General features: G+C 39.9%; 1 protein-coding gene across 1 annotated transcript in view; it reads left to right on the top strand.

Annotated features, from left to right (window-relative positions):
* Window positions 1–16,597, top strand: part of slc6a9 (solute carrier family 6 member 9) — a 72,806-nt gene that overhangs the window by 44,305 nt on the left and 11,904 nt on the right. Inside the window, exons 3-6 of the mRNA XM_088014498.1 lie at window positions 11,169–11,325; window positions 14,373–14,504; window positions 14,710–14,986; window positions 16,403–16,535. Coding sequence (XP_087870624.1) covers window positions 11,169–11,325; window positions 14,373–14,504; window positions 14,710–14,986; window positions 16,403–16,535 — 699 coding nt within the window. The remainder of the gene's footprint in view (window positions 1–11,168; window positions 11,326–14,372; window positions 14,505–14,709; window positions 14,987–16,402; window positions 16,536–16,597) is intronic.

Genomic DNA, 16,597 nt, shown 5'->3' with positions numbered 1-16,597 from the left:
GCCTAGAGCTCTGCTGTATTAAACAAAGTTTTGGGTCCATATAAATGTTTCTGTTTCTTGTTAAAGAGTTTCCTAACAGCTGGTTTAGTCTTTGTGTTTCATTAAGCATAAAATAACCTGGATTTAGATATTTCAATATCACAGTTGTTTTTGTCTGTTTGTTCATCACTAAATATAATTTTGCAGCTCATATCCAATCCCCACTTTTTACTAAAGCTTTGTCTTGCTGCTACAGATTTAATCTCATTCCTATCACTCCTAAACACTCTTCTTCTCTCAGTAACGACTTTCACACTGCAGATTGTTGTTACTGTGATGGTGCATTGTTAATTAACTAATCAGGGAAGAAAATTTGATTTTCGGGTTTCCAACTGACCAGTCATCAGTTTGGGCCATTCGACTGAAAATTATTTCAGTCACTTTCAGTCAAAACATTTTTTAACTGTCTGAATTAAAAGTCGATTCAGCCATGAAACAGATCGGTGTTAGATTGCACAGATATTTGGAAAGAAGGTATAATTTAAACTGGTGCTGTCGTTCATAATCCCACCCTGACGCTTCTCCTCGTTTTGATACGAAGATTAAGCCCTGATGCCTTGGAAAAGTGAAATGAAAATGTACCTGTACTTAGAAGTTATGCTAGATTTAAATATGACAACATTGCAAGACGCTTTTTATGACCATCAGCTGGAAACGACTTACATAGCGCGTGAAGAGATGCGTCGTGTAAGTGACCCTTGGCCGAGCAACCATTCATTTTTTCCCACCTTTTATCCAACAAGCATCAGAATCCCTCTCATCTTGCTCCTGACACCCAAGCTATTGGACTCAATTAATCAGCCATGGAGGGGGATTTATTCAATCCCTGCCCAATGGGATCCTTTGGTATGTGGCCCCAGCGGTAGCAGGTTGAGAAGCTACGGTCTACACTGTCTTTAGGCCCATTACTCACACCTCGCAGCCCACCGATAAAAGACGCTTTGAGCTGCCCGGTTTCGGGGGGGATCCGGTGGGCTTTTTGTGCCACAATAGCCAAGAGGGTTCAGTCGGCAGAGACAGACGTGTTTACTAAACTCTGCATAGGTGCAGCAGGGGAGATTACGTGTGCCATTTGGAATAAGTGGAAGGGTGACCATTGGCTGGGAATCCTGGACTAAATGGCAACATGTTGTTTTGCCTGTTTCACTGGAATCTTTTCAGCTCTTTTGGACCGGCTGGGCTTTACCAAAGAGCAGGAAGAGAGATTCACACAAGACAGTAATGAGAAGAGCTTCACATTTAATGTCTGCAACATTTACATCTGCGCTGTTGAGGTGTAAGCACAACTTTATGGGAAGGACTAGCAACGGCACGCTTCACTAATTGACCTTATCTTGGATAAGCGGAAAACAGTGAATGGATGGATTGTTGGGTGAAATGGGCATAAGCTGCTGGATTTTTCACTGACCCTGATTAATGCTAGGAATGATCAGACCTGTAAAACATATTCATGTTGAGAATATTCGTGTTGAGACTGAAAAATCAGATTTTAAAGCTGAGTTATTTCCATGGTCCATACATGTTGTGAGAGAGAGTAAGAGAGAGAGCAGACACTATGAAGGCTGAATGTTGAGAGCATTTTTAGTTTTTGAGTTAAAGTGCAAATCTGCACTTTCCTTAACGCAAACCATGCTTTCTGCTAGCATGAATGCAAATCCACTGCCGATATCATTGCTTTCAGATAGTTTTATGCAAGAGAAAGCAAAGAAATGTATATTTGACTGACAATTTAGTTTAGATCATTCAGCTGTAACACCTGGTCAAAGCTGCACATACGCCACATATCAAAAGTCGGGCACAAAAAGTCAGATTGCTGCATCTCTGTCAGTATTTTTTGAAGACACTATACAACCTTCACTGTCATTGCATGAAGTATGCAAATGCTACAAATCATTCCAACAGAAAATAAAATAAAAGCAACATAACAATGGAAACCACAAGTCATTTTAGGTTTTCAGTGCAAGCTATTCTTCTGAAGGCACACCCAAATATTGCTGCACGTTTTCATTGTTTGACCTTTCTGCGTTCAATGTCAAGCAGATGTCGACGCAGTTTCTTCACATCCTTTCCACATCCCCCCTCTCTCTTTCAAGCTGACAGTTTGCCTGAGCAGCTTCTGACTTCTTAGTGCTCACAACTCTTGTGTAATTTTGTCCCAGAGTTAAAGATGGTGTAAGCTTTGCCTTTACAAATGACAGCTGTGAACCAGCCAGCACCTCTTTCACAGAAACAGGTAGCACACATGCTATATAACCCCAGATACTTGTCTAGAATAGATATGGAGGATTCTTAACTCACATTATACATTAGAAATGAGATGTATTCTTATACAAGGTTGGGTTTCTAACATCCCAAAAGCAGGGTTCCTACATAATTCGAGAAAAAAACAATTTTCTAAACAGAAAAGTGACAATTAACACCGTTACGTTTTAAGATAAAACTCTTTAAAAGTTTTATGAATCCTTCCTGTCATAAGTTCATTCATCCATGAGAGAAATATAAAGAAATTTGAGCGTGGAAAGAATTAGAATTGCCTTCAAAAAGACTCATGAAACTTTGCTTAAGCTTTTATAAGCATCCTGGACTATGACCAAAAGCTGTAATGGATTTTTTAGCAGAATTTTTTTAATTTAATCTACATATTTAGAATTTGAATCCGGTGAGCTAAGCCTGATGGATGTTTGTTTTCAATAACGTCTTAATTAAAAAAACACTCTGATAAGGATGGGTCAGAGTTAACAGCCGAATTTCCTGTCGGTCTGTCCCGTCATTACGTAAAATTTGTCCCTGGTTTAAATTTCCCAAAACAATGAAATGAGCTTGAGGGTGAACAACACACTGTGGGCTGTAAGTCTGTGCTGAGAGAATGTCCTGAGTTCACAGGCCACAGCTGTGCAGTCAGGGGCCGACGGCAAAAATATCTGCGGCAACAAGCAATAAAAACAAAAACATTTCCACAAGACAATTTTCTCACGTTGATAAGAAAATATGATGGTTTGGGTATTACTAAAGTCTATTGTATTCACCTGGAGAAAAGCTGATTACATTCCTGAACAGAACTACAATTTGACTTTTCAGTGATCGTGCATTTTTATTTGCTGAACATTTGTTGCACCTCCAGTGAATGCGTAGACTTCCAAAAGAAAGTAGAAATTGTTTTTGCTGCAAAAACACACAATTTTACCAAGTATTTTTGTCTCACTTCTAGTGCAAATATCTTTAGTAAACTTGAATTAAGACACAATTCACTTGAAAGTAACTTATTAGCAAAATATAGAAGCTCGTTTCAGGTAAATAATTCCTTGATATTGACTGAAGTTCCATTTGCAGATTATTTCACTTATAACACGGGGAAATTTTCTTGTTAGAAGTAAATTTATCTGCCAATGGAACAAGCACTTTCTCACCAATATTAAGGAAGTATCGACTTAAAACAAACTTCTATATCTCGCTGAAAAGTTTTGTCTTATTTCAAGTGTAGTAAGATATTTGCACTATAAACAAGAGTAAAATTACTTGGTGATTTGGTGTTTTTGCAATGTTGAGATAAATGTAACTGAGTCAAGACTTAGAATCTACCAAAATATCTGTAGACGTATCGTAAAATTGTATTTCTAACCTTAAAATTAAAATGTGTTTCTGAACAGTGACGCTAGCGCACAATGTTTAAGCACGTCCACTTTTTAGTGCGAATGCTGTTACCGAGTGAAGAAGACTAAAGCTTGCTTCTCCACTGACTGGTTTTAAAAATTAGATTTGGACAAAACTGGCACCAGCAGGTGATCTAAAATCTGGAGAACTAAAAACGGGGCAGAAAATCCGGACTCTACCACCAACACAAACCTACATTTGTTTGCCTGAAACCAGCAGTGTGAACCTTCACTGCAACAACCGCAGCTTCCTCTGTGAGGGAGAGGGCGAGAAAAAGAAAAAAAGAAGACTGCGAGCAGTCGGTAAAATGTCATCGCTCCACAGTGGGAACCACTAAATAAAATTCTTTCGGACAGCAAATGACACGCACAGGGTGCAGTAGCAAATCACTTTTCTGTTGCAGAGATTATCAGGCCTGTGCAGAGAGCTCTGTGCATTACTGACTGCTTCCTCTTTGCAATTGTAGAAGAAGATAGGACTAATGAGTCGGACTGAAGGCGGAAGTATTAGAAGAATCAGTCAAACAGCAAAAAGAAGCGCAAACAAGAACGCTGTGTTTTAATATTGTCTGAACCAACAGTGTTGTGAGGTGCATGTGATTTTTTGGTAACACTTTATTTGAAGTGTCATTCGGTCAATAATGATACTTTTAATGCAAAGTTGCTCTAAAAGTTGCATTAAAAGTCCATTAAAAGTGCTAACTTTGCATGACTTTGTATAATGACAATTTAATGCAACGTTGGCACTTTTAATGGACTTTAGAGTTGGCTTCAGCTGACTGGGAACTAAAGTGTCCAAAGTGTGTGCTGGTCTCTCTAAAAACACCCTCTGGGGTTCTTGTCGACTGTTTTGAGATGTTTTTTTTTAGTTTGTTAGATTTAAATCTTGAAAAATGGCAACTGTAGTGCTTTTTTTTTTTTTTGCTTGTTTGAGAAATTTGTATTATACAAAACAACTTATTAAAGTATTTCTTTACTGAATAGAAAAGAAAATCTGATTTTTTTCTTTAAAAAAAAAGTATTTTAGAAACTCAGATACATTACAGCTGCAGTAGTGCTCTCTGGACTGTTCACTGGAGTGCATCTAATTAAAGCTGACCCTGCAATCAGAAAGAGGAGGCAGACTAATAACAGAAGAGGAAACGAAGAAGAAAGGTTATTACCGATCTAAAGAAAGTAGATAGAAATGCACAAAGAACAAAATGCAATGAAAAGCTAAGAAAGAAAATACGAAGAGATGAATTTATATGGCAAGACCTCTTGAACAATAATCGATACAAAAGGCTGCACAGAAATGTGGCAAGACATGATCTGAGGCAAAAACGCTGCAGGTCATGATAGGATAAGATAGAAAGGAATAGATGTTCAGTAAAGGGAACAACAACAAACTGAAAACATGTTTGTTGTTAATGTGGCCAAAACTATGAAGCAAAAATTACCCACAGAAAACAATCAAACCAAAACCCCAAACATCCAAGAACTGAGACACAACCGTGAAAGCATCATGAGGCTAAACGGTGACGTGAGTGGCTCCATAATGCTTTAAATTTGTCTTGTGGGTTTGATTTAGAACTGCCTCTGTTCTTTGTCATTTTTCTACAAAAAATTACTGATCTATTGGTCCATAGACAGATCTGTGTAAAAATTATTACACGTTTGTGTCCTGTATTTGTATGAGATTAGGAGAGTACCGGCACTTAATGCACTGGGTAGAGAGTAAACATGCCTTGAGATGACTTTTGTCAGAATTTTAGTGCTTCATAAATAAACTGGAGTGAATTCAATTTGTGATTGACCTTTACCCAGACTGCTCACAATTACTCCAGACTGAAGATTTAAATGTCAGTAGTACGTGATCTAAATCAAATATTCAAAAACCCTGGGAAACAGATTGAGGACAGCTGAAGACTCAAGAGACTAACACTGATAACACTACAATAGACATCCATCATGAGCTTCAATGCTTCTGCAGCGAATGAGGGAAGAAACTGAAAATGAACAAGCACTAAACTTTGCTTCTGCAACCAACGGAGCTTTAGCTTTGTATTTAGCGAATGCTGCCATGAGACTAGTGAGAATTTAGTTTGAAGCGACAAAAACATGAGAAATTACCTGAGATTTAAACACTTCTTAACACTTTTTTTATTCAAACAGTGGATTGAATTTTGCTTGTTGGAAGAGAAAAAGAATGACAAAAGAGCAGCTAAAAACATCTAACTCAATCACTGCATCCTTACGTGATATTCCATCAACCAGCTGAACTTTTCAGAAGCCGAGTTAAAAGCACTGGAGCGGCTGTGGAACGCAAGCTATCCGAACGTTAACAGTGATCTTTAAGAGCGTGCAATAAGCACCTAATCTACCTGGAAGGAAGAATTTGCATTACAACTGCAGATATTTGGAAAATGGCGTGCTTCCGGATAAACCGCTGTGATCCCAACTTATGTCACACCCGGCGCACGGAGTCTGAGTCTGCACAGAGCCGATCAGCAGCTTTGCTGGCGTTTCCATCCAAGGCTCTGAGCCGGCATTCTTTACCAGATCAGCTCAGCGGAGGGAACAGTTTGTAACAGGACTTTTTGGCAGAGTGCTGATCTCAAACCTGTGTGTGAATGCCCTCGCAGAATATTTAATAACAATCTGTTTAGCTCAAGTCTAATTTTAGCAGTCGGAAACCAGTTGAGCGAATCTTAGGTGATGTTCATCAGTTTATGAGGGGGACGAATCACTTCTTTGAACGCCAGTACATGTTTGTAACATCACTTTCAGGATTTGTCCAGTAGGTGCTGGTCTTACAGAGCTTTGTAAAACTATTAACACCCCTTTAATATTTATGCAATTTGTGAGTAGGGGCCAGAAAGTTGTTTGTTAGAATATCCCAGTTAAAGTCTAAGCTTAAATCTGATTGAAACTCTATGATAAGACTTGATGTTTATTTTATTACTTAAAAATTATTACCCTCTAAAAGAAGAAATCGTAGAAATACCACAAAAGATGTGCAGCTGTAATTACAAAGTAAAGATGTCCTGCAAAAAGCAACATTTTTTTCATCTGTATCTTGAAAACCTTTTCATTTCATGACAATGCAGATAAAAAAAAATCCTTATTAAAACATTCATGTTCGTAGCTCCGGCATGACAAAAATATTTAATAGTTAATGTTTTTATTACTTAGCGAGGGACTGCAGATGATAATAAACAAAGCAGAAATCTGTCAAAAAAAAAATTCTGGTTATTCATGAAGTTTGTCTTGTTAGCTGCTCTTAGGTTTTATCTGTTACGCTCTAATACGACGGCAGAAATGTCCAAAAGTGACATGGGTTTGAGCAAGGTCAGAGCGGTTATTTAAAAGAAATCTGGTGAAAGCTACGGACTAAAATGAAGGACAGAAGAGCGGAGGACTGATGGTTACATAAAGCCCAGATGGTCCTGGAGAACCATGTGACAGAGGAGTGGATGGACGGAGGAAAGTAGAGCGTCTGCATGTCTGACAAGGAGGTCCAGGGAGCTAACGCCGCGGGCTAGCAACACCTGGGCACAGAGACGCTCCGTGGTCAGATACCGATGTCACCCTCAGGGTTCAGCTAGTTGCTGTAGCTCAGAGTTAGTCATCACCTTGGGTCCGTCTTAATGAGATCCCTGTTCAACATGTGCTGCTTTTCATTTCATAGCAGTTAAGTAAAAATGAGAGTCGTTGGCTCTTTATGGCCGGAGAATGAGTCAGACATATTTAAAGGCTTTACAGGGTTTACCAGCTGCACAACTTAAAGCCACTTGTTTCAAAAACAATCTTATGAATATTTTCTTTTCTCCTCTTTTTTTGTGTCAGACCCAACATAATTGTATTGTCTTAAATACATAATAAGAAGGTCCAAGTCAGGATTATGTCTCCCCAGGTTCAAATCTCAGTCATTAATCAAGAGGCATTTGCTAAAGTAGAGTCCCAGTTCGATATTTCAGTAAAGTCCATCTTAACTTCAGTTTACCGGATTCGCCCACCTGTTTTCAGACAAACTCAAAAGTTCAGCAAAATAATGCACTTGTGTTCTGAACGCATTTCTCTTTAAAGATACGGCTGCTTTGTCCCAAGAGGAATTTCTGCTCGTCCCTGATTATGCTGCTCTAACTTAACTTGGGTATAATATCTAAGATAACATTTTATAAAGCATCACTGAACGCTTTGCCATCTATTTTCAAACTTACAAAGAATTCATTTAATGTCTTACTAAACTCATATCTTGTTTTCAGGTGAAGCCGTCGTTTTAGCACAGTGCTAACGTTAGCATGCCTGCTCTTGGCTTTGACATCATTTTGTGATAATGTTGGCTTGTAAGCAGATTTTTACAGCTAAAAGTTCAATTTCATCATAAGCAGACAAAACCTGCAGAAAAAAAAAATAGTTGTCTTGAACATTGTACAACTGTCCAGTGTCTCAGCAGCTCTTTGTTGCAGCTAACTTTCCTTCACCATCACTTTTGTGTAGACATCTGAGCGCAGGAACGCCATTGTAAAGGGGTAAAAAAAAGATTTAGATATCTTGATTTAGCTGTGTTGCAGTATCGCAGGACCTCCACATTTAAACAGGCAGTAACTGATAAAAAAATAAATAAATGACTGCATTACACAGCTCTATGCATTGCTGGAGATGTGAAGACATGCATTACGGTCAGACCAGAGACCAACAACAGATGATGATTTGCACATTTGAATGATCCTACAGCAATCATTCAAATCTAACCTGATGAAGGTTCTAGCATGTATATTTGTACTGTCAGGTTTCAAGTTTCACAATTCATCTTCCGGCCAAACGGTGTCTCAGTTTTCCAAAGAGTGCGCCAGTGAAGATGCGCGTTTCTGATGTTTCTAATATATAGCTTGTGTACATGTTATGAAGCAATATGTTTCATTTATGACATCATGGCTGTTTGGAGAAACGACACTGCAGTCACCAGATGAAATTTATGTAATATTCAGCACAACTGATCGGTTTGGATTGAAGGACATTCTTGTTTGAAATTGTAAGTTTTTACTCAGCTTTCCTTTGTCTGTTAATAGTATTAGTTTGATGACATGAAACATTTAAGAAGAAATGTTTCATAATCTTCTTGAAAGCACTTTTATGACTTTCATGTAGCCATGAAAGTGTAAGTAAAATATGTGTTTGTTTCAGAATTTATAAGCTGAAATGTCACTGTGTAGCACAAAATGCACACCTATACTCAACATTTTCTTTCTGTCCCTGTGCTACTCGTTTCAGATTCTACACACACACTGTGTGTGGGCGTGTGTGCGTGTGTGTGTGTGTGTGTGTGTGAGCCTGTCTTGGGCACATCAAGTTGAATGAACACCAGAGATCCAAGGGTCATTGCTATTCCCGGAGTTTCGTCTCCAGCTCTTGTTTGTCTTGTCGCAGAGTCGAGTGCAACCTGCCACGCCGCGTGTTTGCGCATCTGTGTGTGTTTTCCGTGCACGCCCACACCTGGGTCGCTCGCGGTCGGCACAAACAGTACTGCCGACATGTCTGCGGGAGCGCGCGCACAGCTGCACACGTGTGCTCCGCCGCTTCTTGCTCTTCCAAAGTCAACTCCGGGACGGAGCTGTTCTAATGTGCCACCCGCTGCGACGCCGACGTCGCTGCTGGTGGTCTCCACCCACGCACCGCTGCAGCCGCCGGCTCACTCGGAGGCTCCCCCCGAGCGACAGAGCTTGTTTTGCTGATCTTTTCTGTCTGTCGCACCTGCATTACAGAGACCTGTGGAAACAGAGGTCAAGGAAGCCGGAGAAATTGTGTTTTCCCTCCAAACAGCTGGACTCACAGACAAGAGGGTTTTTTTTTCCAGAAAATATGGCAGCTGTTTATGTGGTTGTTGCTATTTTGTCAAAAAAAAATGTCATGCTCATGAACATGATGTCTCTGTAGGGGCTGTGTTTGTTGGGAAAAGGTCTTTATTAACAGCAAAAATGTACTACTTCTGAGTTATGTGCGAGCATTCAAGGTATCTCTGTGTTTTCACAGAAAATGTGAAACAATCTGATCTTCTTAGCAAAGAAAGACAACATATCCTAACTGATACAGCATACTGATTATTATAGTTAACTTTTAATGTTTTTTTTTTAATAAGACAGAGACATGAGCAGAAATGCAGAATAAACGTAAATGTAGTTGTCAAGTACTTGCTGTGCAGAAGCAAAAAGTGTTTTGTTAATCTTCTAACACCACTGCTACTGTTTTACTAAATCATTCAGTTACAGATAAGTCTTACACTGTCTCTGTTTTAGGAATCAGGACTGATTTCTGCCAGCTGATTGGCAGTGCACAGTCACAAGTAAATTATTCTCCATACAGCCAGAGAAAACGCCTACCTGGTGCCTACCTTTAATACCTGCGAGTTGTTATTGTAACAATCAGTGTTATACTTTAGCAACTGTATGAACAGCTCCTCCTTTTCTGTCTTAAAAAGTCAAATGATTTTATGAATATATGCATAAGTACCATTATAGTGGGTTATTTTTACTCAGCGATATGATACCTTGACAACACCGACACCTCCGCATTGCAGCTGCAGCCTGACAACGGCTCGGCGCTCACATTGTTTTTCTTTGACGCGTCGTCGAGCCTGAACACCGTGAAACTGAAAAGCTGAAATTAGTGTTTAAAAATGACCTGGGAGGAGGAAGCAGAGATATTTAAACACGTTTTCAGCTCTTCCCCATCTAAAGCACTAAAGTCAAACATTTTCGCTCATGCACTGCGGCCCCTCGTTTGGACAATTTCACCTTTTTTGCCGTTTCGCCGCAGCTTTTTGCTCAACGGAATCGGCAGAACTCAGTCAGTCGATGTCGGATTACTTCCAGTCCGTGCGCGACACCTCGAGCTGTACCTCGGCGATCTGAGTTTGCAGTATTTATCTGTCATGCAGCAGCGGCACAAGCGCCGTCATGTGAGCAGCGCGCAGACACAAACGGGACCGACAAGACACACAGCTGAGGGTGCGGGGCGTGGGGGTCACGGGAGAGCGGCCATCTGATGCCAGCAGATGGAGCGATGGAGGGAGGAGAGCAGAGGAGAAGTTGGAAATCAGGGCGGCACAAAGTGGATGCTGGGAGGCTTTTCTAAAGGCACTGATTTCACTTCCCATCCTTTCTGCTCCAGCGAGCCCACCTTATGCTCCACTTCAGGGCAGATGAGATAGAAACGTCTGATAATAACCATGACACTTGAATAACCGAACTTCACATTCAGCTGAACAATTGAGAGAAAAAGATAACTCCTCCAGATGTGCCCAGCAAAGTCTTGGAGCTGTTAGAAGTGAGGCTGAGGCCAATTTATGGGATCAATAAGGTTTTTTTTGTTTTGTTTTTTGTTTTTTTATGTGGAATGTGAAACTGCTGGACTCACTGTAGCAACACTTATCCCGCAAAGCCACTCGCTTTCGCTGCAGCCTGAAGTCACCTATGTGCCTCTCCCTCTCTGTTACAGAATGGAGCCGTTCCAGGGGAGCCCGTGAAGAAGGATGAAAACTCCCGGAGGGGGAACTGGGGCAACCAGATCGAGTTTGTCCTCACAAGTGTGGGCTATGCAGTGGGCCTGGGCAACGTCTGGAGGTTTCCCTACCTCTGCTACAGAAATGGAGGAGGTAAGCTGTAGTGGCGTTACAGAGGGTGCCTGCCTTAAAATATCTGAAATTCATTTAAAATTTGTATTTGCCCTTTGATTAATAAGAGGTCTTAAATTTTGTGGTGGCAGGAATATTTAATCTTGTATATCATATGTAGTTTATTTTTTCTCTTGAGACTTTTCTGTCAGGCAAAAGTTTAGCCACTGCCGAGTCCGTAAAAATGGCTGCCCTTCTTGGGATCCACATCATAAAAACGACATTTATTACAAAAGGAGTTTCACACACATAATACATTATTAGAAACACCTTCATTTTGTTCTGTTAGCTGGTTAGAGTTTTTTTTTTTTTTGTTTTTTGTTTTTTTTACCACTTACTAGCTGCTGAAAAACCCCATTGCTAGCTAGTTAGCTAGCTTTTTTGTTGTTGGGTTTTTTTAGAGAGAAATTTTTGCTTTAAAGTTTAGAAATACCTTGTTTTAAATAATTTTTTAAAGAATTTTTTCAGTGCCAGTGGCTTTTATTGGACAGTAATCTGTCAGGAATGTTGCAGAGAGAAGAGGATAAGGACCAAACTGTGGAGTATATGTTATAGAAGATTGAAAGACATTTAATTAAAATTTCCTAATTTCATTTAATCTCCATTTTCATCCTTTACAATTTAACCACAGCACTTCAAACATGCCCAATGTGTCGATTCTGTTACAGAAGCATTACCTTGTAAAAAATATTCACTTTTTTTTTCTTTTCTTTTACAAAACTTGCCAAATTAGTCCAGCAAGCTTCACATTAAATTTTTTGTTTGGATTCTCTTGCTAGACCAACACACATTTGTTTTTAAAGTGGAATTAACACTGTTTGGTATTCTTTTTAATTTTAACATTAAAAACAAGAAATCTGAAAAGTGTGGTGTACACGTGTAAGTAGCTCCTTTACCCTGATATCAGTAAACAAAATCCAGCAGAACCAGTCCAGAAGTCAACTAACCAGTGTATAAAGTGAATTTAATCACAATTACAGCCACAAACTTTCACTCCTAGATTGTTTAGCAGTCGTGTATTTGACGACAGGTGGGATCCTGGTAGAGAGCTACGTTCACATGCCCTGGCTCTGCATCTGCCGGTAGATGTTGTGCAGCATGCAGAAGATGGCCGACTCTTTAGCCGTAGTGACGAGGTTTCTAACTTTGCCCTGGATCAGCTGGTATGACAAATTACACCCGAAAACACACATACAGATGCTTCTCAAGGTTGGCCGTCTAATTTCTGCTTGAGCACGGCTGGACGGCCTCAGCTGGACATTTACTGACCCTTCATGACATGTTCTCAACACAGATGAGGTTTAGCTTTGCTTACTTGCTCTGTTTTCCTTTACTTGGAGTGCTATGTATTCCTGCTAAGTAGAAGATGCAGGTTTGATTTCTTTTCAAAAGTAAAACCAGTCAACTTGTAATTAACACGTACCTGGTTCATCAACTTGAAGAAATTAATAGGATAAAGTTGGAAAAAAAATGTTTGTTTTTTTTTGGTTCCTGTTTGGATTCTGTTTTTGAATTTGGATCCTGTTGAATTTGTTGTCACAAACATATCTCAGCAATGTTTCCAGGGAGATAAATGTCAAGAATAGTGCTTGAGACCAAAATTGAATTTTATTCTTAATAAAGTGGACAAGCAGTCACATTCGGACATGTAGCTCTAAGTCCACTAAAATGTGCTATTAACTCCACATTTCACTATCTAAATATGAGTTCCTCCCACAAATATCCAATTGCAAATTTACAAAGACAAACATATTTCCAACTACAGTCACCAGTTTTTGACTACGTTCAAACATTAAATCTGCAGGCGCCGCAGTGCTGGGGAGGAATCCTGTTTGGGTTGGTATTTCTAAATCAGCAAGTGATGTGAATGTTTATGCAAAGCTGTTAAGAACAAAAGTTGGAGGATTATTCCTCCCTTATTAGTTTTAGTCCGAAAAAAGGACTTTGATAAAAATAAAAATGTATCTGATTATACACAATTATTACATATGTGCACAAATGTGTTCTGTACAAACTTGTAATAGGTTGTAAGAGTAAGAATGAAGATCTTGCTTTGGTTTACAGTCATTTTCTAAATCATTTTGCATTTGACATGGACGGTTTTTACAACTGACATGATTACAGGTAAGATTTGCAAAAAATACCAAACAAATAATTGACACTTTCTGTGATGTTGTTCTTTTTCTTGTTTTTTTGCTAGTTTACGGTATTTGGTAAATATTTCACACAATCTGTGCGTTGTAAGCAGCGATGATCTCGTAGAATCTGACACTTAGGGTGAAAAATGTGATTTGTTGTTTTACAACAGAAACTGTAACTTTTTTAGTACCTTAAAATTATATTGCATTACAATTAGTCCTCTCTGGGCTCAATTGAAAATTGATTCCTGTGGTAATTGTTGGTCTGTGGCCTTACAAATCATTATGGATTTTTCTCTGAAGTCAGAATTGCTCTGTCCTGCGAAGCAAGTAGGAGGCAGACTATCCATAATCAGCATAAAGTTCTTTGAACTCTACCGTAAAGCTTACAGTGTATGGAGAAACGTAAGCTGTTTTCAGCTTTATGTTCAGACATGAGCAGGGCTCCACCTTTACCCAAATAGGCAGAGTCATTTTCAGGTCGTTCTGACGCTTGCTGCTGCAGTTCGATTGAAATCTGCAATTTTTGATATATCTTTGATTAATTCTGGTAACCTAGCAATAAGAAAAATAAATGGATATTGGGTTCTGTAAAAGTCACAAACTACCAGACCTCCGCCTACTAATTACGAAGCTTAGTTTGACTCATAACTAAATTGCTTTACTTTAACAACAGTTTGCCCCCCTAATCCCTTCTTTCTACTTATGCAATGTTTAATGATGCAGTGCATAAATTGCCTCTCACGGTTGCTCCCTTCTAGATCCTTCTGTTATTTGGATAGCAATTAACGTGAAATTCCCTGGCAGCTTTTATGCAATTAGTTCTTTTTAATTACCTGTAAAATCAGATGAAATGTCGTATCTTGAGTTTTCGCCTGTGTGTCTCCCCAGGTGCCTTCATGCTGCCATACTTCATCATGTTGGTATTCTGCGGCATCCCTCTCTTCTTTCTCGAGTTATCCTTCGGTCAGTTTGCCAGCCTCGGCTGTCTGGGTGTCTGGAAGATCAGCCCGATGTTCAAAGGTAAGCGTTCAAATGTGTTTTCGTCCAACTTTTGGTTTTGCGAATGAACTAAGCAAACGGGACGAAAGAAAAGTTGTGAACGCGCGACATTTCTAGTCAGTAATAAACCGACAGTGTCTGTTTCTTCTTGCAAAAATGTCGAGCGACACGTCTGCAGGACGTTTCACGCCTTTATTTTTTGTGTTCTTCTCCTCTCCCCGTTCAGGTGTTGGTTACGGCATGATGGTGGTGTCCACCTACATCGGGATCTACTACAACGTGGTCATATGCATCGCTTTCTACTACTTCTTCATGTCCATGACGAACCTGCTGCCCTGGACGTACTGCAACAACCCCTGGAACACGCCGGACTGCAGCGGGGTGGTCGGCAGCGGCGCCCAGCTGAACGGCAGCCTGGTGAACGCCACCACCAGCCTGGTAGCTGGGGTGACGGAGGTGGTCAACCGGACCAAGAGGACCAGCCCCAGCGAGGAGTACTGGAAGTAAGATCGAGTTGCTGCAAATTCAAACTAAGATCACAAAGGTTTTTTTTCTGATGCAGAGAGAGAAATTTGTGTTTTTCTTTCTCATCTATGCAAATGTAATTGCACAAAGCCTTGCGAAGCAACACACAGTTAGTATGCCGAAGACGTCTTGCTGACTGAACAACTTTTATCTGTACGCATCACTACAGTAAAAGACACCGACCAGCTAAGCTCAGGCGACTGAGCCTTATTCTATTTACGCCGGTTGAAATGAAATTACTCCTGGCAAGATAAGCTTGCTTTAAACACAGCTCGTGTTTGCGGGCAGCCGTCAAATATTTAAACAAGATGTGACTAAAGGTGCAGCAACATTTGAACAGTGTTGGATTAACATCAGCACAAGTGGCATACAGCGTCTCACAAAAGTATTTAGATCCTTGGAAATGTTTTCCCACTGCTTCAGGCTACAGCCACAAATCATGTGAAGGAAAAACAGAAAGTGGCGCATTATTTTAAATTGCAATTGCAAATTAAAGTATGAAATGTTAGGCTGTGGATTTGTATTCAGACTCACCAGCACTCAGTTTTATTTACATTATAAGTAATCTATAATAATACATCTATGTGATTTTAATTTCAGATCCTTTGTAGAATAAAGACAAGAAGGCCGTTGTTGAGTAAAGAAATAAAGTTTTAATAGAGTTAACTGCAGGGTCTGTACTTAATTAATTTATCAAAATGAATCACATTTTCATCAGAAGCGTAAAAGAAACACTGCTTTAGAAGTGTGTACTGTTGATGCTACTGTTAGCATTGGGGACGTCTGCGTTGCTGCGGTTTTAGCCGCAATTTTAGCCAAACTTCTTTTTACACAACTTACACGCAACAATATTCTTCTCCAGCGTCCCATCAGAAAGTTTTTCGAAGCAAAAGCGAATCCCCAGCGGACCCAGAGAAGTGACTTTGTCGCCAGTCGCTGTTGTTAGCGGACGCTGCTTGTGCGTCAGCTTTGCAGGAGCACCAGAATCACGCAAATACAAAGGTTCCAGCAAAAAAGGGGAAAAAAATGATTGTGTTGAAAACATTTCAACATGTTAAAATCTATGTAATTAATTCATTGAAATTAACATGTTAAACTACTGGCTCCAGTTTACATATAAACATTAACTCAGGGGCCTGGGTAGAAAGCCAGACCTAGTACCAGGAAATAAAACAGAATATTCTGTTGAGAAACAGAAAATGTCAGTAAAAATAAAGCGCATAAACACATTGAAGTTTCTGGTTGTTGCGTAACAAAATGTGAGAAGACATGGATGGAGAACAGCTAATTTGCGGTAGCTTCCTTTGTTATTCTACAATATAGAAACGTCAGATTTGGGCAATAGTAAATGAAACGTGTCGACCATTTGATCATTCGCTGACTTTTCCTTTCAGGCACTATGTACTGAACATCTCCGATGACATAGGAAACTTCGGGGAGGTCCGCCTCCCCATCCTGGGCTGCCTGGCTGTGTCCTGGTTCGTGGTGTTCCTCTGCCTCATCAGGGGCGTGAAGTCTTCAGGAAAGGTCAGGTTGCAAGTATAAATTCACAGCGTTTCTCGTATTAGCAGGTGAAGCATTTAAACCAG

Source organism: Poecilia mexicana, unplaced genomic scaffold (genome assembly GCF_051168715.1).
Source record: "Poecilia mexicana isolate PSO_F unplaced genomic scaffold, ASM5116871v1 scaffold_17, whole genome shotgun sequence".
Classification (NCBI taxonomy): Eukaryota; Metazoa; Chordata; class Actinopteri; order Cyprinodontiformes; family Poeciliidae; genus Poecilia; species Poecilia mexicana.
The sequence above is the reverse complement of the archived record's forward strand: the minus strand, read 5'-3'. Positions and strand labels throughout refer to the sequence as shown.